The sequence below is a fragment of the Charadrius vociferus genome, unplaced genomic scaffold (assembly GCF_000708025.1).
Source record: "Charadrius vociferus isolate BGI_N301 unplaced genomic scaffold, ASM70802v2 scaffold385, whole genome shotgun sequence".
NCBI lineage: Eukaryota > Metazoa > Chordata > Aves > Charadriiformes > Charadriidae > Charadrius > Charadrius vociferus.
In genome coordinates, this window is record NW_009648925.1 from 1,955,382 (window position 1) to 1,979,887 (window position 24,506).

A 24,506-nucleotide genomic window follows, 5' to 3' on the forward strand; every position below is an offset into this window, starting at 1 on the left:
GGTAAGATGTTTTCCGTGGAGAAGATACAAGTGTAAGAATGCATCAGAAGGTTTAAATAACCACCTTAACTTTCAACACAAACTGTAAATTGTGCAAAAAAAGAAAAAAGAGTTGGGTTTATGCACAACTATTTTGATCCTCTTGTACATCTTTTTTTTTTTTTCTGTGAAATGCACTGAGATCTCAATGTGAGTCATAGTCCGTTTGTGAGAATTGGGGGTGGGGATAATAAAACTACAAAATGATTCATTTGTTCTGTGTGCTTTCCTAGAGATCAGGTGACCAGGAAGAGTAGGTTGTTGTTATCTTTTATGCTGGAGATCTGTCTGTCTGGGCTTTCCTTGGCCCTTAAAGTGGGATATTTTGGCACTGTGCACTTGAGTAGTAAATATATTCTCCAGCAGAAGAATGTTTTAGGCCCTGCTGTCTTGTGTGTGCTATTCTATACAACCATCCTGTTGTGTTAGTTTTGGATATCCATTGGGCATTTTCATGTTTAACCAGGAATAAAAATAAAAATGAAAACAGTGGGATTAGTTCCTCCTTGTTTCTGGGTCTGCGGCACATTTGGGGTGTGCTTCGTGGCCAATTCCAGGATTTGGGGTAGGAATCATGGTGGCAACACATGAATTTCCATGGTTCATCAGAACCCGCACCAAACTGGGGGTGGTAGAGGGGCAGAAAATAAATGGATGACTCTGTACGTGTTTCATAGTTGTTTTATCTGTGTCACGTGGCAGATTTACTTTAAACAATCAGCAAGGGCTGTGGTGCGAGGTCCAGCTTTTAATACTGCTGTCATCGGAGCAGAAAACAAACCTTTATCAGCTGAACATACTCCGGGGATCAACTTGTGCTTATTAAAATATAGACCTGTGGCTCAGTCACTGGGCTCTGCTTAAAACTTTTATTTGGGAATTTGTGAAGGTGATAGCTGTAAAACAGACTGAAAAGCTCCCATGTTGACTATAAACCCATTTGTGTTTCTTATATAATATTATTAGTCAAGTTATTTCTCTTCCACCCTCATCTGGTATGCTTGTGGTTTCGCACTGAGAAAGCTGTTACTAATTTTGTTGTGTAAAAATAGACCCAATGCTGAAGAAGTTGTCTTTTAAAATACGTGAAACGATTTCTTTTAACATGGGGTTGCTGCTGGAAAAAAAAGGAAGGTAAAGCCTTCCTTTGCTCAGATGATCACAAGAACTGGGATGGCTTCGTGATGTGGATTTAGTTATGATGCAAATTTCTAGTTACTTCTAGAAATAGAGGACATAGTTGAAAGCAGTTAAAAAATTCTAGCCACTGAATATCCAGCTTAAATTGTAAGACATTTATGACTTTTCTGAGTTGCAAGCACCCTATGGACTAATGTGTGTATTTTTAACTTGGACCAGATTTGATTCACTTGCTTAACTGCTGTTGTTTCCATCTTGCACCTTCTGGAGCGAAGGGAAGGGCTCACTGCTGCTTCCTATGTAGATATTTGCTAGAACCACAGTGTCTTCAACAGGGAGTGTGGTAAAATACAGGATTTTGGCTTATTTTTGCTTCTGTCTTCTTTGCTTGGTTGGGCTCCACTGAAGTTAAGGGCAAAATTCTTACTGATCTCAGTGGTTTTAGGCTCCCTGGGTTATAAACAGATCTTAGAGTTTAAATAAGTGGCTTTCTTCAGAGGTGCTGTGTACCCTGCTGCTCGTGGAAAACAGAGGCTCCTACTTAAAACAAAGTGACTCCTATTTAACACAGTCCCTCCTATTTAACATGGGCATTCAAGCGTATAATCCTGACGGCTTGATTCTGGACTTGGTTTTCATGGAAAAAAAAAATGCATTATGTAAATCGGAGTGTTGAAGATCTTAGGCGTGGAGAGAGGAATAGATCGAGAAGTTTTTCAGCCTATTTTCAGCCAACCCTAGGATTAAGTCTCTGTCTCCCCAGGAGAATTTTGATTTCAGCCATCAGAATCAGAGATGCAGCCTTCAAGGTCTAGTTTGCACGGGCTGATCCCCCCCTGTCCCAGTCACCTGTGGAAGAACAGGTCAGAGCATCTTTTAAAGCCTCTTGAACTGAACTTGGAAGAAAAGTTAACATAATCACTGGTGTTACATCCAGACAACTTGGTGCAAAACTTGGTAGGGGAAATTCTGCACTGAATATTCCGAGAAAGAAAGACTGGACAGCCTGGGGGGAGTTCGGTGTGTTCCCGTAGCTTCTTATCTCCATGTCAGAAAAGCTGCCCCATGCTCTCTGTTCATCTTGGGTATATATACAGTAGAGCAGTGGTTAATATATTAAAGAAATGAGGCTGAAGTCAGGTTCGTGGAAAGGGTGTGTTTCTGGTGAACTGGGGAGAAGGGGGTTAGTTTGAAACAGTCATAAGGTGACAGGAGGTAGCAGCCAGGTGGGGGATTGGTGACAATGAAAGGTATGGTCACAGTTGCAGGTGGAGACTTATACTTGGTAGCCAAATTAGTTTTTATTATTTAGATTTAATGTAACCTAATTCATTCCCCTTCTGGCCGCCTTCAAAGGAATTAGAGACAATTTTGTTCTAGGGTTTTAATTTAGGAGCTGTGGAAACAGTCCAAGGAGGTGGCAACAATAGTGAGAGAAGAAAAGCTTTTGGTATGGGCTGGTGCTGTCATAGCTGTGCGTTTTAGAAACCCGAAACAGCCCTGCAGATCTGCTTCCCTGCTCCACGCTGGGGAGCCTCGGCTGTGGGAAGCTCGTGGCTGTTGCATGGTTTTGTCCCTTTCTGTCTCTTGCAGGGGCCGATCCATGCAGCTGCGTGCTGGCAAGCAAAGTATTCCTCTCCAAGATACATCTCTGCGTAGGTGACTGTCAGGTATGGGCTTGCAGGGCTTCTTAGTAGGTTTTTATTACCTTTTGCTCCCAAGGGTGGAGGGATTAAGATTTGTGCAGTGCCAGGGTTCAGAGCGAGGTAGGACTTACCTTTCCTTAATTGCCTTTCCACTCCACAGGCAGCCAGGCGTGGTCTGGTGGTTACGGGAGTAAAGGTCCCGGTTCTGTCTCATCACGTTTCTTCAGGTTGAGTAACACAGCAGAGGGGTGTGAAAGGGTTGCAAGAATTGGCCAACGCGTTTGTGTTCACGGTATTACTGTGGCACAAATCTCTGGGCTGGAGGTGGCTGAAAACTGGACTGATATAGGGGAAGAGTTGTGTAGATACCCTGTACGGAGACTTTCTTGGAGTGAAACAGTAGCGTCTACACTGGGGACTATTTTTTTCTACTGAAGAAACTTTGTGCACTTAGCTGAACTATCAAGTACACCCAGGAGCTCCCCAGTGGAAAAAAGTGTGTTGGTGTTGCAGCAAATCCGGCTTTTGCAAACTGGGGTATCTTTATAGTATATGAAGGGCTGTCTGATCAATGAATAATTTTCATGGGTGCCAGCATTTCTTCTACTGAGAGTGTGTTACATCTCAAGATTTTTTTTTTTTTTTCTGCTGCTACAACACATTCATATTTTTTGTGTGTGGAGGCTGTTAAAGGAAAATTGAAAATTGTCTTGATCTGTGCAGAATAAGTAGTTAGAAGAACTCATGATGGCAATGTGGAAGGACTTCAAAAGGTAGACATGGCATTCAGGTGCTTATTAATAAAAGATTAAACATTATTTTAAAAAATAATAAAAGGAATGCTTTGCATCATTATACATTTTAAAGTAAGTACAAAATCAGTTCATATATAATGTTGCACTTTAACCGAAGTATTGATTCCACAGTTCACTGTATCTGTGGGAGGAAACAGATCTTATAAATAAGTTATGTACTAGATCTTAGTTCCATTTTTGAAAAACGAAGCAGGGTTTTTCCCCATGAGCTAAACGCTCCTTGCTTTTCCCCTCATCTCTCACGATGAGGCTTTTTTGCCTGCTGCGTCACTGCGTGTTTCTGCTCCCGTCACTGTCCTGGTGCTCCCCGCCGGGAGAGGCTGTTTTGGTGGCCTCGTTGTCCGTGTTGTTGTTGAGGATGTCATCGCAATCCATCTGTGCCATCAGGTTGAAGCGCTCGGCCACGCAGTGGGCAGTGAGGCGAGCCTCGGGGTCGTGGTCCCAGCACTCCGTGATGGTGTCGCACAGAAAACGCATTCCCTGCAGTCAAAAGGGCGGAAATTAAGATCTGAGGGCAGGAGGAAGAGGAGCTAGAAGCTGATCTAAAGCAGTCACAGTGTTTTACCATACTTTTGACAGCTTCCTGCAGAAACGCTTTTTTTTTTTTTTGGCCAAGCTTAAGAGTCCTAAAATTTTGGGCTTAGAAACAAAATGGCACTATTCAGCTGGTATTTTTCCCCCCTCTTAAGCTGGCAGCGCAGCTAGCACCAGAAGCTGTGCCGAACCTTCCTTTGCCTATATAATTCCTATCATGTGCTATTGCTTTCTGCATCGTTATCAACCCAGGTTGCAACACAGTGGAAAAATCATTACTCTAAATAAAGCTTCGTGTTTTTCAGTGGATTTTGTGTATTTCTTAATCTGCAATGAAGAGAAGCCAAAAACCTCATATAGACCAACGCAAGAGGAAAATGCAATTCCTGCAAAGACGTACCGTCAGTGTCGTCTGTCCTCCTTGCCCCTTTCTCTGAACTCGCTGCTCGCCCCTAAGGTTCATCGTACTAAATCTTCCATAATGGACACAGATTAGAGAGAACAGGATTGTGCAGTAAAACTGACAGATGGTGCGTTTCAGTACCTCTTACGTCACTCATTTATTAGCTTAGTCGAAAGGATTTGAGGATAATTGATTAATGTGCAAAAATGAGCTAGCTTAGCTGAAGCTTTTAAAATAAGCCTTTTCTCAACAGAACATGGCACTGTCGTATGGTTTAGTTGTTAGATTTTCTGTGCTTAATTTTACCCTGAAATCATGACATTTATTTGCAGCTTGCCTTGGAAGTAGAGATGATGCTTTTTTGAATGGTACAACTGGAACATCTTGTTACGCTCACAAAATGCACTTAGTTTGGCTTTTATATTTGATATCTCAGATTTCCAAAGGATGCCGAGTTTTAACAAGTATATTTTTAGTGGCAATATTCACTTAAGCTCCCACTGCTCCTTACTGTTCTGCACCAGCCCTTCGGTTGGGCTGGTACAACAGTCTGTTTGGCTGCTTTGTGAACCAGATCCAGGAATTTACCTGGCCTAAAAAACCACCTAAGTTTTTTTGTGGTGGTTTTTTGGTTGGTTTTTTTTTGTTTTTTTTGTGTTGTTTTTTTTTTTTTTTTGATGTGGTGGGGTGTGAAGCGAGGTGGAAGCATGGGCTGAAGGTGTTTGTAAGTTACCTGGGAAAGTTTGGGGATAAATTTCCTCAATGGGCTTTATTGTGTGAACAGTTGTGGTGGAGGTGCTGACGGGCAGCACAGGTGGGGTGGGTCAGCTCTGTCAGGGAAATTAACGATTATGTCTGCTGAAAAATCTTAAACCGTGGCCAACAATGTAGGCCCTCACTTGGCTGAGAGGGATCCTGGTGGGTAGAAACGTGGAAGTAGCATTTGGAGCTCTGTATCAAACTTCTTTTTGTTGGTGGGAACATCTACGGGTGCTTCCTGTTCAGGTGAGTGATTTGTCACCCTCTTTTGGTGTCACCCAACGCTTCCTCCTGCAGGAAGCACTTGACTCTTCTGAGGAAAGGCTGAGACCTGGGTCAGTTTAGCCTGGAGAAGAGGAGACTGAGAGGGGATCTCATCAATGCTTATAAATGTCTAAAGGGAGTGTGTCAAGAGGATGGGGCCAGACTCTTCAGTGGAGCACAGCGACAGGAAAAGGGGCAACAGGCACAAACTGGAACAAGGAAAACTCCGCCTCAACATGAGGAAAAACTTTTTACTTTGAGGGTGGCAGAGCACTGGCACAGGCTGCCCAGAGAGGCTGTGGAGTCTCCTTCTCTGGAGATATTCAAAACCTGCCTGGATGTGTTCCTGTGCAACCTGCTGTAGGTGCCCCTGCTCTGGCAGGGGGGTTGGACTGGATGATCTCTGAAGGTCCTTTCCAACCTCGACCATTCTGTGATTCCCATGGAAGCCCTTGGCACAAACCGGTGGCTTTCTGCTGCTTCCCAGCAGATGGTGCTGCCCTATGCTGCATCCTTGGGGAGACTGGTTGCAAAATGCCCGGGAAATCGTGTAAAGCCAGGCTTGTAAGGAGATGTTTATTACATCAGCTAAGATTAGTTGGAGGCAAACTTTCAGGAACACAACGTGGCTTTTCTGTTCCTCTTCCCCAGTGAGTATCAGGTGGTCTAATAAAAGTTACTACCTTTATAAGCCTCGCTCTCTTTACGTGCTCGACCAACCCAACTACAGCAACGTTATTTCTCGGCGGTGATTGCAGTCAGCCCTTCTTCGGGTCAGCAAACAGCGCAGTTATGCTCAGGCTCTGTCGGAGTGTGATTTTTCACAGCCCAAGCCTCTGCGTGTTTTTCCTGTGGTTTCAAAGTTTATCAGAGACCCTGGGAGGTGAATGTCTGTGATGAATACTCAAAGACTTCAAGTATGTAGCAGTGCTGACTGAAGTTCCTGTATTTGCCTTCATCAAGGAAAAAGGCTGAGTGAACTTCAGAAATGGACTTGCGGACTGATAAACTCACTGACGGTCCAGCAGAAACCACAGATTCATTTGATGCTGTTTGCAGCTTTGGTCGGTCGTGTTGGTTGTGAGTCTTTGGACAAACATTGGTTTGAGAGGAGATACTGTAAGAAACACGTGGCCTCCTAAGATCACAAAATGCTTTCTCTCCTTTTGGAAACCCTGGCTTTGTATGCCATCCAAGCAGAGCGGAAGCAGTAGCAGTGTGTTTTATGGGTGGATACTGCAAAACGATGCGCTGAGCCAGCGGGCTCAATGTTTCAGCTTGTTTTTCAGATGAACTGAATTGTCGATCAGCGGATGGCGTTTTTCCACAAGGCGTGAAATTTAAGAAGTACCAAAGTCAAGCAAGAGTTGAAAATCGCAGTCAGCATGCCTGTTAGTCCTTGTGTCCTCAGTGCATGGAAGACAGTACTGGACCTGGGAGAGAGGAGCACGTCAGGGCCAGGAGGTGGTTGTGTTTCTGGAGCTGGTTGGTGTGGGTGTGCTTGGGGGTGGTTTCAACAGAGCGCATCTCATCGTTGCTGAAGTGTTTCTACTTTAGAGCGCTGGGTTATGCTTTCTGTGCTGAGATGCTGTGCTTTCGGACCCTCTGAGCTGAAAGACTTCCCCTTGACAAGAGTTGAGTCTGGCAGGTTCCCTGCTCTCGGCTTCATGCGTATTTCCCTGATCGTTTCACGCGCGGGAGATGCTTCCCATTTGGCTTTCCTTGCAGAAGTCCTTCTTCTCACATGCCAAGTCCTGACCTCTCACGTTAGAGGTAATTTTGAGCTTGAAACCTCCACAACTGTGCGGGCAGGAGGCTGGGTGCACATTTCTGCCCCCAGTCCCTGCTGTGAGACGGCTGTGCGGCAGGGACCGCGTGTTCCTGGATATGGTGGTTACGGGAGAAATGGGCTAGACTCAAATAATTTCCTGTTTCATGAGAGTAGCTTGCGCTAAAATGCTCCATTCTGCTGTTATCTGCAAGGTACCTGAATACCATCGCTTGGCATTCGTAACGCTTCCTGATCGGGGCAACTTATTTATCGTTAAATTTTGCTGTACTCCTGGCTGACAGCTTTTTAAACACTAGGGAATGGGGTCTTGGGGGGCTTACGTGAGCTCAGCCTGCCAAGAAGGAGCTGTAAGTAGGGTCCAGGAATTCAGTCTGCTTTTGCTTTGATTACAGCTGTGATGGGGTTTAGGCTGGGTTACTGAAGTGGAACAATATGGGTTGCTCTTTTTCTGAACCAGCTACTCCCAGTTTACCTGATGCACCAGCCAGCTGCTCGGGATCTCGGGGCGTCCTCTGCCATGCAGCACGATGTCCCTCATGGTATCCACGCAAGGTTGCTCCTGGACTTTTGACCCAAAAGGAAGCTCGTAATTCTTTACCTCTGCAAGGAAGCAAGAGCAGTGTTAGAGGATGTTTTTCATGCATTCGCTGCTTTGCTTTGGTACGGTCCACTGGATGAGAATAAATTTGGTTTTACCAGTCTGCAAAAATAAACGGATCTGGAAACAATTTAGGATTTGAACACAGATACATAGTCCTGGCTTTTCATATAGAGGTCGTTTTCAGAGATAAGACTGAGGAACCATCTGACTACCTTCCTGAACCCAAGAGATGCACTACAAAGGACGTGGTCTGTCTTTGGGTGAGACATATTTTAAGCAGGTAAAATGTGTTGTGCTGGTGAAAGATGGGAGAAACAACTATGGTACCAGCACCCAGATTCCTGCTGCGGGCATGGATCAGCTTAGAGAAGAAACGGCCCTTCCAGAAGAGCCACCTCATGTCGTGGAAGGCCAAGGAGAAAACCCCTGTTGCAGAGGTGACAGGCCACCCTGGTTTCTGCCAGCTTCTGTCTGGATGTGAATGCAGGTGAAATACAGGTGGGGAGGGATGGCTCGGGACGCGGGCTCGGGAGCAAAGGATGCACAGGGCATCTGAGATGGCAAGGCTCTCCCACCACTGAGTAGGGGGCACACGGGGGTGGTTGGGGCAGCTTTCTTGCTGAGAATTGGAGCTTCTTGCAGCTCCGTGGGCTTGTATTGCAAGCAGGTGGGATAGGGAAGGAAGTGGAGAGAGCTAAAAAGGGAAGAGAGGGGAGCAGGCAGAAGGGCAGGCTGGGGCTAGCAGCAGGGCACTTAATTAAATGTTTTGCTATGCACAATTTCAGATGCCAGGATGTGGCTCTGGGAAGCAAGGAGGGATGTGGCTCTGTTGGAGGCTGGAGTTTGCGAGTCCCCATTGCAACATAAACCCTCTGCTGTTGTCCGAGAGGAGGAAAAAAAAAAAAAAGTGCTGGTGGCCGGGGAGGAGGAGGCAGCTTTGGCTCCTGCTGCTCGGTTGGCTTTGCTTCACCAGCACCGACTCGGATGTGACTTGGCCGCTGGCCGGCTTTGAGCGGGGCTGGACCAGATGACCCCCTGGGGGCTCGTCCTGCTCCTCGGCCACTGAACTGTCCCCCTCCAGCCATGGCACACAGGGCAGGCAGCCACGGGGGAGGAGCTGCCGCCAGCTCTTAGCAGCCCTGCAGAGACCCAAGCCACCCCAAATCAGGTCCCGTGCCACTGCCGGGGACGCGAAGGTGAGCCACGTCCCTGTGTGGGGAGGAAGGGAGCAAAAAGGCATGTGGCAACCTCGGTGCAATGGTCCTACCTCCTACCACTTCGCATCTGGAGGCCATTTCCCACAAAACGAGGGCCATTGAGTAGACATCCATCTGTTTGAAAGACTCCAGGTCTTCTAGGTTTACCCTGGACTCCAGGACCTCCGGGGCCATGTACCTGGCAGTGCCCACCTGCCCGCAAAGAGGAGAGAGGTGTTAGCAGGGGTGGGCAAGGACTTTGGGTGCAGGGTGACCAAGGGTGGTTTGCAAAGGGTCCCCTCTGGGGAGAGCCAGCAGGTCATACTTGCCTGCCCGCTGTTGGCAAAGTCATCCACTGTCAGGGAAGGATCGAGGCGTATGGCGATGCCGAAGTCACAGAGCACGCACTCCTGCTCGTTCTTCACAAGGACATTGGTGCTTTTGATGTCCCGGTGGGCGATGGGGATTTTCGGCCTGCCGCAGGCGGTGTAGTCGCTGTGGAGGTGGGCCACCCCACTCACCAGAGAGCCCGCCATCTTCTGCAGGTCCATCCAGCTCAGGATGTGGCGGGAGAGGTAGTCCTTGAGGTTGCCCCGGCTGTGGTAGGCGGTGATGAGCCAGTACTCCCGGCGGGGCCCTGCACCCCGGTCCTCGGCCGTGAGGAACCGCAGGACGCTGTCGTGCTTCAGGCTGGCGTCGGTGAAGATCTGGCTCTCGTTCTTCCAGGAGGAGTACTCCTCACAGGGGAAGATCTTCACGGCCACCGTCTCGTACTGCCCTGAGCGGCTGCTGCTGGCACAGGTGGGGCCGGTGCTGGCTGGGGTCTCATCCATCAGCACGGACAACTTCTCCTCCTGCTCGGTGGACCTCCCTGGCTCCGGCAGCGCCGGGGGCTGCCCCACTTTCCCACCCCACGCCTTGGCTCTCTTGCGCCGCTTCTGCGTGCGGCAGAGGTAGAATATCACCGTGATCATCACCGCCACCAGCAGCGGGGGCAGGAGGCTGATGGCAGCCACCGGGATCACCTCCTTGCTCTGCAGCATGGAGTAGCCTGTGGGGAGGAAAGGAAAGGCGAGGGCGCTGCCGCCGCGGGGTCTGCAACAGCTCATTTTCATCACGTGGAGGAGGAAAATATGCGAAGCCGTTAATGAAGTGCAGCCCTTCGCAGGGCCACAAGGCACGCTGCACACAGACCCCGTCCCACCAGAGAATCCCAGATGTAGGCAGTTACCGAAGGAGCTGCTCGGTTTAGGTCTCAAATTTAGCTCCATTTATCAAGCGAGGGTTCCAGGCCGCGTGATGCAGCGGGTGAGATCCTGCTGCTGCCACCAAAATGGCCTGGCTGTCCTTCTGGCAGCTCCCAAGCCCCGCTTGTGCTCACGGCAAGGGTGGCCGGGGTGGGAATAACAGCGATAAAGCTGAGGCAAAGTTCAAACAGCAAATTTGGGGCTGGGGCTTTGCTGGACCCCTGTGGTGCACAGAGAGCTGGGAAGGATGCTGGCGGGGGGGTGGGCAACGTGCAGGACCGTGCATTGCGGGAGAACATCTGGATGCTTTGCACGGTAATTAGCGTAAAGGAGCATCATTTCAGTGCTGCCTGTCCATGTTGGCATCTCTTTCCTCGCCATGTTACAACACCGACCCCCATGAACTGAGCGGGCATGGCTGCTTTTGTTTTATTTCTTTTAAACCACTGTCAGCCTTCAGATCATCGAGGCAGGGGGAGCACACAAAAAGCCCTAACCCTCGCACAACATATAATTGTCTGATCCTTTGATGTTCATGATTCCTGGAATAAACATGCTGACTTCAGTAGAGATATTCAAGTAAAATCTTACTCAGAGGTTTTTCTGCCAAGTATAATAACCCAGGGGAAGAGGGATAAGAATCATTCCATAAGCAAAACTCTCGCTGCTTGACCTCAGTGTGTGCAGATCATAATTCAGGTTCTGGAAAAACAGAGCGTTTCGCTATTTTCCTTGGCAAATTTCAAAAAAATGTGCTGCAGCTAATTTCTGCAAGGCTGTGAAAGCGTTTCTAAAATAGGCATCAGGTTCAAACCACAAGATCAACCTAAACTGATATAAATCAATAACTAACTCAGGAATATGTTTATTTTGGAAAGTGTTAGGCCTGGATATCACCTACTGCTTTAATGGATTTACCCGATGCTCGCGATCCCATCTTTGAAATGCTGAAGGAAGAGAAGATATTTTTAAGGGAGTTGCACGCATCAGTCCTGAAAAGGGGAAGTTAACACAACTTCAGCGAATTCCTTCGGGAGGATGCCCCTTCCCGATGCAAGCCCTTGGATACGGAGGGTCTGCAGCACGGCTTAGACCCCTTCCATGGAGAGCAAATGTAGCTGCTGTGGTGAGACCTGCAGGTCTGTAAACCCACACCTTGTTGAGCATCGCTGCGTGGGTCTCTCCATCCCTGTCAGGGGGAGGTGGACCTCCAGGGCTGGGCTCAGCTGGCGCAGGGATGGAGAAGACTCTGCATGCTCAACCCCACCCCGGTGCTTTCCCAGGGTGTCTGCTGGGCTCCTGCTTGCACGGCTTTAGGAAACGACGCTGCCGTGTGTTCTTTAGGGTCGTCCCTGAGCTCTGATGGGGTCCCCTGCAGCCCCGGTGGTAGGACAGTGCCATCCAGCAGCCCAGACCCGAGAGCAGGGTTTAAGAAATCGAGAAATGGGAAAAAAATCTGCCTGCTTCAGCTGCTGGAGAAATGCTCCTCTCTATTAGGTATTTCTCTGCTCAGCGTTTGTCTATACCGTTGAAGAAGATCATATGTTAACTTTTAAAAGGCAAACGATCCTTTAAAGCAGACGAAAGGGGTGTAAGCAATGGGGTCTCTGAGTCTGAGGCTTCCCAAGCTCATCCCAGAGACCAAATCAGAGGAGATAATTGTTTAAGGCCCGCACTGCTCTCGCTCTGAGTTTCGGCACTTTACGTGCGGGCTGGCAGGAGGCGGCTGTTTGTGGAAGCCCTTGGTGGGGGTGGCATTTCCAATGAGCCAGTTGTCATTTTTGTGTGAAATTACATATCCCAGCGTCGGCTTTGGGATTTGACTATCTCTCCCTAGAAGTGTGTGTACCTGTTATGTTTGGCTCGGCAAGCAGCAAAGAACTGCCAAATTTAGCATCGTTTGCCTTCATTAAAAGCAGCTTGTTTGTTCTGAGAATTTGCATTTTATGTGATTTCTTTTTTTTTTTTTTTTTCATTTTTCTTTGCACTGTGGGAGAAGCTATGCCGCCAACTTGCAGGTTATGCTTAGGCTCGTTTTCAGCGTCCCATTGTTCTGTAATTACAGAAAATCAGAACGGTTTCGCTTCGCCTTTGTTATGGGTCAGATTCTTGATGGGCACTTGGATAAACCTGGTCGATTTGGAGTTGGGGAGGTTTGGACAAGCCCCCCAAAGGCTCGGGATCTAGCTGGAAGCGTTTCCAAAGTACGCAACTCTCACGAGGTTCAGAAACGAGCTGCCTCTTAGTTTTCCCTGCTGCGGCTTTACAGCTCCTGTTGGATCTCCAGCCACCTGCAGAAGCATCTACAGGCGTGCTAAGCTGTGCTCGCGTATGTGTACAGCACCGGGGCGGCTCTGGCCATCCCTTCCCCAGAGGAAACGCCGCTGCAGAAACCCCCAGGAGAGCGGCAGGGGAGGCACTGCCGCCTGCTGAGCCCCGCTCCATGGCACCACCACCTTTTTGGGTTGCAGCCGTGGTGGACGCCAGCGGTTCCCGTGGGTGTGCCGGGGCAGGATTTGCTCTGGCGCAATTTATTTAAAGCTTTCAGAGCATTGACTCACGCTGGGTTACATCAGCTGCTGGGTTCCCCAGTTGATTGGCCCTGCACTGAAGGGTACAGCCCACCGAGAGATACCATGGATTTTCCATCGCCTGATGTTTCCAGACCAAGGCGGGAGGCACTGCTGGGAGGGATGGTTTAGCCACGGACAAAATACTGGGGTCAGTGACAGGGTACAAATTTTACCTAGCTTTTACATAGGTAAAAGAAGATGTCAAAGAGGTCACAGGAGATGCTGAAAGAGCTCCTGCTGGCATTGCATCTCCTACTCTGTTGGAAATACAAGTTATTTGTCATTAGTGTTGGGTGCTTCTCCACCCATAAATAACATTAACAAAAGTACTCACCGTTGGTGTGGTTTTCAAAGATAAGTTTATCGTTGCACTCCTGCTCGTCCACGCAGCCGCAGATGTAGATGATCCCGTCCTCGCTGGGCTGATGGGTCATGATGCAGCGCGAGGTGTTGTAGTTGGGCACCATGAGGTTTTCGATGGGGCGGTGGGGGTTGTGGCAGAGGGTGCTGATCCTGATGCTCTCGTTGTCCTGTCTCCTGCGTGTGCCAAATGAACCGGCAAAGCGTTAGTCTCACAGCTCAGCCTTCGTGTCACCTGCGTGTCATCTTAAACCTGGTTTTAAGATCGTTCATTTTAAGCTGTGTAGGGTATGACTTGTTTGCAGTGGCTCTGGTATAATTCTAATTATACATGCTTTGGACAGGCTTTGTTAAAGCCCTTTATCTCTTCCAAATGGTGAAAAGAGAAATGTGTAGCACATGCCAATAGGAGGATGTGAGTCAGAGACTCCGCTTGTTTCCAGTAGATAATTCACCAGTTCATAGTCCCACCTTGGAATAGGTAGTGCCAACCCTAAGGCTGAGTGCCCTGCATGGGATTTGGAACAAAATCCTTCCTCTGCCAATACCAGCTGCTGGGCCAGCAGGTTTTGGGGCTGTATGGTCCTAAGGAAACCCTCCAAAATGAGGGTGCCACCTTGTATGTCACCTCTGCTGCAATGCAAGTCATAAGATTTCTGCCTCAGAAGGGGATGGGGTCTCTGCTGCCCAAATTTCACCTGTGCAGGGTGAAAAGGTGAGAGGTAGGGGACACGGTGGCCACTCGCCAGCAACCGCTTGGCTTGTGCTTCCCTCCTGCTCCTCTCAACCCATGAGTGCAGGTGGAGCCCATAAGCGCCATCTCATCCCCCGGGCTCTCTCTGGGCTAATTGCTGCTTGTTGAGCCCTGTCCTTGCAGGACCATTTGCTCCTGACTCCGGCAACCTGTGGGAGCAGAGCCCTTCAGTCGCTGGTCGGGGCTATATCTAGAAACTGCTTGACCTTTGGAGCTGCCAAATTATAATGTGAAGGTGATATGACTCCTGGGGCTGTGTCTGCATTCATACCATGGCTTCAGGAACCGAGCAACTATGAATTAAACCTACTGTGTCACCTGGTGGTGTCCCGGTCCACACCAGGTCTGGGGCAGAGGAGCGTAGGGGCTCTGCACAACCAGGGATGTGATGGCAAACAAGCCCTTATTTCCATTTAGATAATTAAGAGGGAGGTAAAAGTGTAATATAATTAAGAGGGAGGTAAAAGTGTAATTTCTTGGCATTTCTAGAAAATCTGTTCTTTGTTTCAAAAAGAATGGACAGACTTGCTTTATTTTTCTTTTGCCTTTTTTAATCGCTGTGTATTTCTTCAGCTTTGTGTAGCAAGCCCCGTGACAGTGATGGTCACAACATCAGCCAGGGGAGACGGAGATGTCCCTCCCACCAGCTGAGAGATGGGAGCTGGGGGAGCGAAGACTTCCCAAGAGATTTTTCCCTTTCTGGAGTGAAAATGCAAAATATCCCAGTGCCCGTCTTGCGTTTAACTGCACACAAGTGTTCAGTAAGTGCAGTGAGACCAGGTGAAATATTTCGAGGCCTATTACCAAAGGGTCTCATGCATGAAATTCCAGTTACTCGCTGAAACATGGCTCATAGCACCAGATCTAGCTCCGTAGTGCTGATGTCCTTAGAGCTTTTTTAACCACCAATGCTCAGTAGCCAGGTTAGGTCCTTCTCATGGGCCACATTTCTTGCTCAGCACCACCTAGATCAGGCTGCCATTAAAGCCATGGAAATACGTCACATGTAGAGCAAAAGGATGGGTTTGGCTCTGGTTGTCATCTGACTCCTCGTGCACAGGGCACTTGTGTTGCTGGAAAACCCCAGCTCTCCCAACGGATCCGAGCAGTGTTGCCTCAACGCGAGGGAGCTCAGCAAAAGGGTCCAGCACAGCCACATCCCGGCATGTGGGAGCTCCCTTCTTCTGATGCGTGGGGTAGTCGTCCTTGTTGGACCCATGGCTTCATCTCCACCCACGGTTTACCAAGCTGGGTGAGGGAAGATGTTTGGGGAGTAAACAGTGGAGATCCTCAAAAACTGGAGTGCCCAGGTGGATTTAGGAATAACCAAGCAAGAACTGGGATATGTCCCTTGGTGGGGCCGGTGGTGGCAGCTGAAAGGAGTTGGAGCTTGGAGATGGGATTAGGAGGCAGCTGTTGGTGTCACGATGGAGCCTCTTGCACCCTGAGAGCTGGAGGGGAGCTAAATGTGGGCTGATGGCACAGCACATGAGACATGCTGGGCAGCTCAGGGCCAGACGGCTACTGCCCTGCCAGCGCCACCGCGTAAACACAACCTGGGATGGAGGCCTTCTCCTATAGGGAGGATCAGTGCCTGCCTTGTAGAGCCAGTGAGTAATTAAGAGTGAATTAAAAGCTAAAAGCAGAGTGCCAGGGCTCAACCCTTGTTTCCAAGGCTTTCCCCAGAGGTGGCAGGATGGTCGTGTTTGCAGGGCAGCCCTGGGGTGAGGACAAGTGATGGGGGATGACTGGCCCCGTGTGGGCTACGGGCGGCTGGCAAGTGTTGCAGCTACTCCTCGGGGTATTCGAAGGAAGTTACAACCATTAACAACTTTTCCGACCTCGTGGTGCAAAGTGGAAGGGTGAAGGTATGGAGAGGTTTCATGATGCCTTTGAGGTCAGCTGGGAAGTCAGACATAAAAGTGAGGGAAAGAACCCAAATTTGTCATCCTCTCGCTACTGAAGTCCCCTAGTTTCAGTGCTCCCCACATTTTCTTGGGGTTCCCAGGTAATTTGTCAGAGGAGCTTCCGGCTGAAGAGTCCCAGGTGTGTGCAATCCCTCCTCTGGGGGCTGCCCAGGCTGGGCACGCTGGAGGACACGAGCACGTTGCTCAGGTTATTTGTGACCTCGCAGTTGCCTCACCCCATCCGATACGTGGTGTGAGGTGCAGCCCCATCCCATGCTGTGGGATTGTTTTCCTGGCATGGGAATTTACGCTGCAGGAGGTCTTGCTTTTTCCTGTACATGTAGGCTGTCAATGGCAAAACCCAGCGAGATGCTGGATTGCCAACCCAACATTTAAGGTGGCTTCTCCATCTGCGTGTAGGGGAATTTGGGGCAGGGGGGGCAGGGATGATTTTGTTTGTTTGTTTGGGTTTCTTATTGGTTTTGTGTTTTGGTGTTTTTTTTAAGTCCATAATGCAACAATTATGTTGAGGCAAACTCCTACTGAAAGCGGGGCGTGCAGCATTCACGCTAATTAGCAGGTTGAGATAAAGCCTAGCGATAAGTGCTTGGCTGGCTTTTTCTTTGGCAAACGTGCACTTTGGCAGGCAAAGTAAAAGGGAAATAGGAGAAAATCACTCTGGGCAGACCCAAAATGGATGTTTTTTTTAGTTTTGCTCATGGGGACCAAAAAGCTGGGGGAGGCACTCTTCCGGGCAAACGATGCAGCGTACGCTTGGCCTGACGTGCAAGATTGTGTTTCCCTTTCAGGCATCTCCAGGAGAAGCAGAAAAGGGCTTTTCTGCAGAAAAGGGATGGGAAGGAAGTGGCTTAAACCCAGCGGGTTAACTCCCAGTTCGGTACCAGGTCAGACGTCCATGCACCAGATGGGGACAGACCTGGACTGCGCCCCTGTATGTGAACTGGTGTTTCCCCAGCCTGACGCAGGAGGACAATCATGGGTTTGGGGGTCAGGGCTGCTGGTGTTGCCCAATGGGTTCAACCTGTAAAGCTAAATTCAGGGGTTTATGGAGGTTTAGAGGTCCCGCAGCAAACTTGCCACACTTTGTGCTGGGCACTTAAATGCTTAATTTATTTAGGAAATAAACTGGTAAAAATTACAGGACAGACCAAATAATTTTTTACTGCGAATCGTAATTTTGATTATAACGCAGTCAGAGAGGGAGGAATAGAAAGTCCTGAATTATTTGAATGGGCCATAATTCAAGTGCAGGGATAGATACACGTGTTCCCAGGAGCTGCTGCCCCGCGAACCCTTTTTTCCCCTGCGCTCCCCCCTTGACGAGGGGGATTGCCGCTTACCATATGGCCACGCAGATCTCGTAGGGGTCCTCGCAGTAGGAGTTGAGGTTGCAGTTGCTGTAGCACACCTTCTCCTCGCAGGCCGGTGGCGTGGAGTCACACCACTTGCACAGGTTGGTCTTCAGGCTGCGGCGGGCAGCGGCACAGCAGGCTGCGGGGCAGAGAGGCGGCGGGGGTAAGGGAAAATAACCACCAATTATTTTCAGCGATTCGCACACCCAGTGGAGAAGGAGCCCGAATTATCCCTTTTTATCCATCCATTTGTTTACTAGGTTTTCTTTTGCTCCGTTGCTTGGTCAGATGTGCTTTAGATTGTGCCAAAGCCTAGATGGAGGGATGCTTTGCAGAACCCAGGAAGCCACAAAGAAACATGTTTTCCCTCCACGTTTCCCATACTGTTTATCATCACGGGGAAGTTTATTTCTTCCTCTACAACCTAGGCTGAAATCAGTGTCTCCCCTCATCCTGAGTGCACACAGTATCCAAAAAGGGTCATCTCTGCGTGCCTGAAGACTTTATTTATTCCCCTCCCTGGGGGGGTAGAGGTGCTGGGGAGGGATGCATGGCCACACTGATGCAGCTCCCTCCTCTCCTGCTGCCTCCTCATCCTCCCTCTGCCTGTTCAACGAGCCCAAGCTGGGGAATGTCTTTGCCACCCGCTCCCCGAGCATCTGTGTCTTTGGCAATAAACGATGGGCTGAGGCTTCCCGAGCTCTGGGCTGCTCCTGCCCTGGCTCTGCCGCCCGCTCTGTCCCAGCCCGGCATGAGCCACTTTCCTGCCCTGGAGTGCCGGATCCAGCCCCAGAAGCAGGAATAACTGTTGCCCATGTGGAGCTGCTCTGCCTGTATCTCACGGGCATAAAATTATCTCTATTTTTATACAAAGGGTGAAGGAACCATGCTCAGTTAAGGGATAAATCCCAGCTAAATTTAAACTTCCTGTTTTAAGGCTGCTAAATGTCCTTTTTTAAAAACAAAACAAAACAAAACAAAAAGAACTCACTATGTGGCTTATGTAGAAATGTATATTTATAAATTTTTGCCTAAATAAATACATTCAAGAGTGTTCAGGTAGGGACCTGAACTACAGCAGCTAAGTTTTCAAAGGTTTGGGTCATCCATGCTTCTTTGCCTGCCGCCTCCCCAAGCCTCCCAGCCCCTACAGAAAGGGCAGCGGTGGCCCGTTGTGCGGCCACTGCCATCACAGGGGGTTTCCATCACCAGCCATTAGTTTGAAAAAGAAACAAACTGCAAAGTCCCCGACTGTGGCTCGGAAAGTCTCAGCCCCTACAGCCAAGGCCCTGGTGATGCAGGAGAATACCCATGGGCACCCTGGGTCTGTGGGCATCCTGCAGGACCTCTTGCGTTCTTGGTGGCCACATCTGCCACCTGCCCTTAGCCAACAGACAAGCCTCCGGTCCCTTTCCTTTTTAACACATTTATTGTCCCAACAGCAAAATGGGATTTTTAACTCCTCCGCTTCCCAAATCCGGGGGGCGTAGCCTGCTCCGACAGCATCTGCTATGCCTGCTCTGCTTCCCCCACCGGCTCAGACCCCCCTCCACGAGAGGGCCATAAAAGAGCTGCTGGAAGGCTCCTGCACAGAAATAAACTGTTTACAAGCTCCCGTGGCCTCGTAGGTAAGGCCAAGGTTAATGGCGGAGGGGAAACCTGGCTGCAGAAGAAAAGCCTGTTGCATCTGAAGGCTGGAAGGAGGAAATCTTGGTTTAAATGACCCATGCAATGCTTAAAACGCGACGCAGCAGGGACGGTGTTGTGCAAGGCAGTGGGGGAGCCGGCAGCAGAGTGGGTGAGGATGCTGCCCGCAACCTCTTGCTCAGCATCCCCCTCATCCACTAGGCTGCTCTGACCTTGCTGAGGCACCTAGGGATTTTGGGGGTGACCTCAACAGACTCAATGCCCCAAATCCACCCAGGGGTAAGCTACTGAAGTTGTGCCTGCGGCCGGGATTTGAAGTATGTACAGCCAGTGCAAGCCACCCTCGCCACCTCAGTCTGCCAGGGCAGGACTCGCAGGATCCTGGGCAAAACTTCTCTCGATGACGAGAGTTTTGGAGGCGGATCATAAATTAAGCCCAGCCTTTGTGTGAGGCTCTTGATCTACAGCAACAGCCACAAACTCTCTACAATGCTCTACAAACTCCATTCATGGTGCTACGTGGGAGCGGAGAATTGAAGGGAGATTGGTTTCTGCCCCCAAAACCCAGCCCTACCACACCCAGGGCTGTGCTCTGGCGGTGTCGCTGCCATATTTCTTCTTTCCCCCCATCAGCTCAACCCATCCATGCCCTGGCTCGTGCTGTGCTTGCAGCGTGCTCCCGCAGGACTGCAGGCTCAGCACCATCACCCCAGGGATGTTTGGGGGCCCTGCGGAGGAGAAGCAAATGAACAAACGCAGGTTGTAGATGTCGCTGATGCAGCAGAGCGATGGAGTTTGTTATTTATGTATTTATACCCATGGGGTACGTTATTTACTTATTTATATCAAGGGTTTGCTTGAGGTCTTAGAGCAGAACGTCATCCCCAGCAGTATTGTACTGGCACGCGTGGTGGGGATCTTGACTTGGTACTCGTTTGCACTGCGGAGCGAAGAAGCCTGGGCAGATGAAGGAGTTAAATATGGAAACGAGATCCAGAAATATAGCAGTAACCGGACAAAATTCTTTGGAGACAAATTGTTCTAAACTATCTCAGGCTGCGACTCTGTTATCTGCTCTGCAAGAAAGGTCAGAGCAGGAATATCTCTTTCCACCCCCCCCTCCTTCTTCTAGGAAGCTAAAAAGAAGAGCACAAAGCCCACTGCAAGTTTCTTCAGGACGTTGTGTCCTTGAACCATTAGCTCGTAGGTACAATTTAACTGCCACATCACTCATCTTGGCCCTGATTAGACCCAGATGAACACTTTCAATATTAATACTCAGATGATTTAATAAAGCTGCACGAGCAGTAAAAGTAACAATACACTTCCATAAAGGGGTTCCAGATGTTGCCAAGGCAAATGCTAAACATCAAAATACAAACTTCAAAAAAAAAAAAAAAGACCAAAAAAAGCTGGATAAGCAAAACTTGGAACAAACTATAAACTAATTAAATGTGGGTTGCGTTTTCCAAAAGTAAATTGAAGCCATAAGGATGCGATGTGAGCCAATAAATAGTACAGTTAGTCAAAGTTATTATGGAACAACAGTTGGAAAGATGGTTTGAAGTCACTGATAGGTGGGCTCACAGTGAGCTTGGCTTCCTATCAATAGGAAGGCTTGTTCTCTTGCACACGAGAATGGGATCAAGTCTCTGGTATCTATAATCAGGACCCCAGAGAGGTTACTGAGAGAATATGAGCCGATTTTTGAGTAGAGGAAAAAAGGAGAAAACTATGCCAAAAGTGCCTGAGTCTCTCCTGCAAGAGCAGCAGGGGTGATACCATCACCCAAGGACATCGGGATATTCTTTTATGTGTGTTGGGGCAGCCCTCCAGCCTGTCATTGCTCACAGGGCATCCATGCTCTCCACTTGGCCACCTGCAAAGCCCATTGAAGCACCACTGCCGTAATCAATAACCCATCTTCTTCCCCCATAAAAGAGCCATCGAAAACAGCTCTCCAAGAGAATTTCATACCAGTCCTGTCACTGCAGCCACGGAAGCAGTCAGCTCCCAACAGATGAGCTTTTTGCTCGTTTGCCAGGTGCTCAGCTGCCAACGGTGACTACAGCTGTAAGATCCCAGCGGGATAAATAGGGCTCTAATTAGCTCATCTCTACCAATGCAGCCCCAGATAGCAGGTAGGTCATCCACCATCTAACTTTGGCTCCAGCTTTCTGCATGCTATGGTCCTCGGGGAGGATGAATGAGGAGCAAGCCTGGGGTACATGGAGGTGGAGGCACTGCACGCTCGTTACAGGGAAGGAGAAGGCGCTTCAGAGCCAAAGCGATGGCATGTGCTTGCAATGCATTTTCGCTGCGGGGCAGAATGAGCAGTTTTAGTTTTCAAATATTCTCTCTGGCGTGCTGTTTTGTGACAACGAAACACCAGATGGGCTCAAGGAAAAGCGTTTGGTGTGAGATGCTAAGGCACTTGCACCCCTCCAGCACTCCCCCTCCCCAGGTGGAAGGGGACCTTCTACAATTTAAAGGCAATTTGCCCTTGAATTGCTTTTATTTTTCAAGGACAAAGAAAAATTGATCATTTTGGGGTCAGAACTGCTTTACAGTGAGGTCTGTCCCCTCTTTTCTGTGTATCTCTAAGCACCTCATGATGGGGCTGATGCCAACTCAGCAATTGCAGAGGGCTTCCCAGCTTGCCCTTACTGCAGCGGCCACGGGAGCTCTCTGTATCATATTTTCCATGTGGGTCAGTCAACCTGTAATCCCCAGGCTTTGCACTCGGAGAGACTGAGGCCTGGGAGATTAGCTGCTGGGCTCTGTGGCTTTCTCTTGACCAGCAGCAGGCTTAAAGGCGGGATTGAGGAGCACCTGTATTTCAACCCTGCAGCCACGTTGCTCCTGGAAACCCCCCGGTAGGTGCCCTGATGGAAACCCAACCTGTGCTGAGACCCGCGTTCCCACCTGGGTGAGCTTGGGCTCAGCGGTGAGTCCTTTGTTCGCTGCCAAGTTCAGGATTAGGCTTTGCCTTGGGCTTTAATCCACAGCTAATGACATGACTACACAATAACAGAGCATCTCATAAAATTATTATGAGAACAAATTCCTTCCCTATTATATACAGTACTTGTTTTTAAGATTAAAACAACAGCCGGGCTGATGGACTCCGCTCTCTCGCTGACCCATGGGAGAACACCGGGACTCCGTGTTCTTCATTGGCAGGTTACTCCTGAGCTGCCTCCTCCATGAAGCAACCACCTGTGCCATGGACGGGCTACATCAAGGTAATCCCTAAGACCCTGATTTCCAGGAGATCCTACGCAGGGTCAGACGTCCCCATTGCAATTGTCCAGTGTGACCTGTGTAACAGAGATCCCAGATTTCCCGCAGTCAGCTCCAGCTTGAGCTAGATCTGATCTGTCGGAAAGCACCTGCTCTCAGTGCAGCATCCTACAGTGCTGAAGGAACTCCCCAGAACTAGTCCTCAAGCTGTTGTACTTTTATTTCGGATGAAGCTTGGCTTCCTCCAGCTCAGTTCTGTTCTCCAGTGGTGGGATCTCATGCTACTTTCAGCTGCTGAACCAAAGAGTTTTTTAGTATTGGGCCACTCTTTTCTATCCTTATGTTTTATAAACACTGTTTCTTCACCTTTGTAGGAGAGGTAGAGCAGACCAAATGGAGCTGAAAAAACTTATTATCCCATTTTTTGCCCCTGTGAGGCACAAGCCCCCGGCTCCCCCAGGAAACCCAGCAGCGCTCATGCTGCATTTGCTTCAGAGGACCAGGCTCTGCCCTCAGGTATGTAGGCCCACATTGTCCTGCATAATAAATACTGTACTTGGCAGAGTACAGTATGGAGCAAGGAATGAGCCAGTAATGTTTCCTGGTGAATAAAAAAGGACTGATTTTGATTGCGTTAGACACCAGTGCTGCCTGGTGCCAGAAAGACTTGCAGTATACATTTCTGGTTTGGTTGGACCTTCTTCAAACAGGCTGGTAACTGACTTATTCCACCACTTATTTTTCCTTTGTGAAAATATCCCTTTAAATTAAGTGTTTAGCAAATACTGCTTAGTCCCATTACAAAGTAAATTGGGTATGGATCGTACCAGCAGACTTCTCCAATCTCTTTCAGATGCTTAAATTACATCATGATCTAACTTGACCCCGGGGAGAGACGAGCTCTGCAGAATATCGTCCGTCCTTCGCCTTTGGTAATCTTCGGTATTTCTCAGGTACCTTTTGCAAGTGGTCTACGCGTCAGCGCAATGGCTCTGCTTTTGGGGCGTTGGGATGTTTCACCCAGAGGTACCCCAGTGTCATGCCCCAACAAAGCCAGCACTGTCTGGGCAAGCTGGAGCACCGGTGGCCAGCAAGGTGATGCCCAGCGCTCGGCAGGGAGAATTTGGCTGGTGTGGTTACTCTTTGATTTAGGTCAACTGATGCCTGACCCCACGCTCCCCTGTCTGCCCTGGGAGCCGCTCGTCTCCTCCATCCTCTGCGACAGCCCATCATGCTCATGCCCAAGGCACTGAAATCGGGCAAGGCACGGCACCCCTTTCCTCCACCCGCAGCAAGGTGCTTCCCATCCAGGGACATCTCAAGTTTCCCACCCCAGATTTCACTTTCTGTCCCGCAAAGCTGCTCCTGCTGGGACAACCCACTCTCCATCCCTCTGGGCCCTTGTTTGTCCCAGAGGTGTGGGTACCGGTGCGGTGTCCAACTGATGCCCGCTGGCAGGGAGCAGGCATGATGCTGCAGGACGGCTGGGCTGGCGGGGACGCCTGCGACCGGAGGGCTGCACTGGCAATTATCTGCCATATTGTGCTCTCGCTTGTGTTTTAAAAACAACAACAGCTCAACTGACTCATAGATCCTACGGCCTCTGAGTCATTTTTTATTTCTGGATTTCACTGCTCTGCCCTTTGCAATGAAGGGAGTCGCATGTGTGCGCACACACACACACACATCAAGTTCACATTTGTTTTTCCCCTATAAAAGCAAAACGATTTCCATACCATTAATGAAACAGAAATGATTTGACTTCGCGTACCCTGGCTTTTATTTTCCATTGTATAAACTCTGCAGATGAAATAATGATGGTTGTAAAGTAAACCTTTATTTTTTTTTTTTTTTTTCCTTTCCCTTTCCAGGCAGCCTCTTTTCAAAATAGCAATAGGGAGTCACTTACAGACTTGGCTTGTGCTGAGCCTGTAGTAATTAACCCCTTCATCCCCAGCTTTTCCTCTGTTGGTGTTTAACCACAGCGCGGCAGAGGCAGGGGCAGCCGGGGCATCTCTGGGTGCAATGCCCACAGGATGAAGGATGCAGCAGGTCCCCCCCTGGGACTAGAAGCAAAGTGAGCAGAGAAACGTGGGAAAGGAGGAGGAGAGCTGATCCTCAGTGCAGCGGAGCAGGGGAGGGCGCGCAGGTCAATGGACCCGTGGGTCAGACAGCTTTCCCGGGAGAACCAGGGCTCTGGCACTGCAGACCCC

At 49.3% G+C, this 24,506-nt stretch overlaps 1 protein-coding gene across 1 annotated transcript in view; it reads right to left on the reverse strand.

The window, feature by feature from the left end:
- Positions 1-3,616: 3,616 nt before the first annotated feature.
- Positions 3,617-24,506, reverse strand: part of LOC104288491 (TGF-beta receptor type-2-like) — a 37,889-nt gene continuing 16,999 nt past the window's right edge. Inside the window, exons 2-7 of the mRNA XM_009887309.1 lie at positions 17,392-17,542; positions 13,344-13,546; positions 9,519-10,240; positions 9,261-9,402; positions 7,865-7,992; positions 3,617-4,120 (exon numbers count right to left, since the gene is read on the reverse strand). Coding sequence (XP_009885611.1) covers positions 3,908-4,120; positions 7,865-7,992; positions 9,261-9,402; positions 9,519-10,240; positions 13,344-13,546; positions 17,392-17,542 — 1,559 coding nt within the window. The 3' untranslated portion in view covers positions 3,617-3,907. The remainder of the gene's footprint in view (positions 4,121-7,864; positions 7,993-9,260; positions 9,403-9,518; positions 10,241-13,343; positions 13,547-17,391; positions 17,543-24,506) is intronic.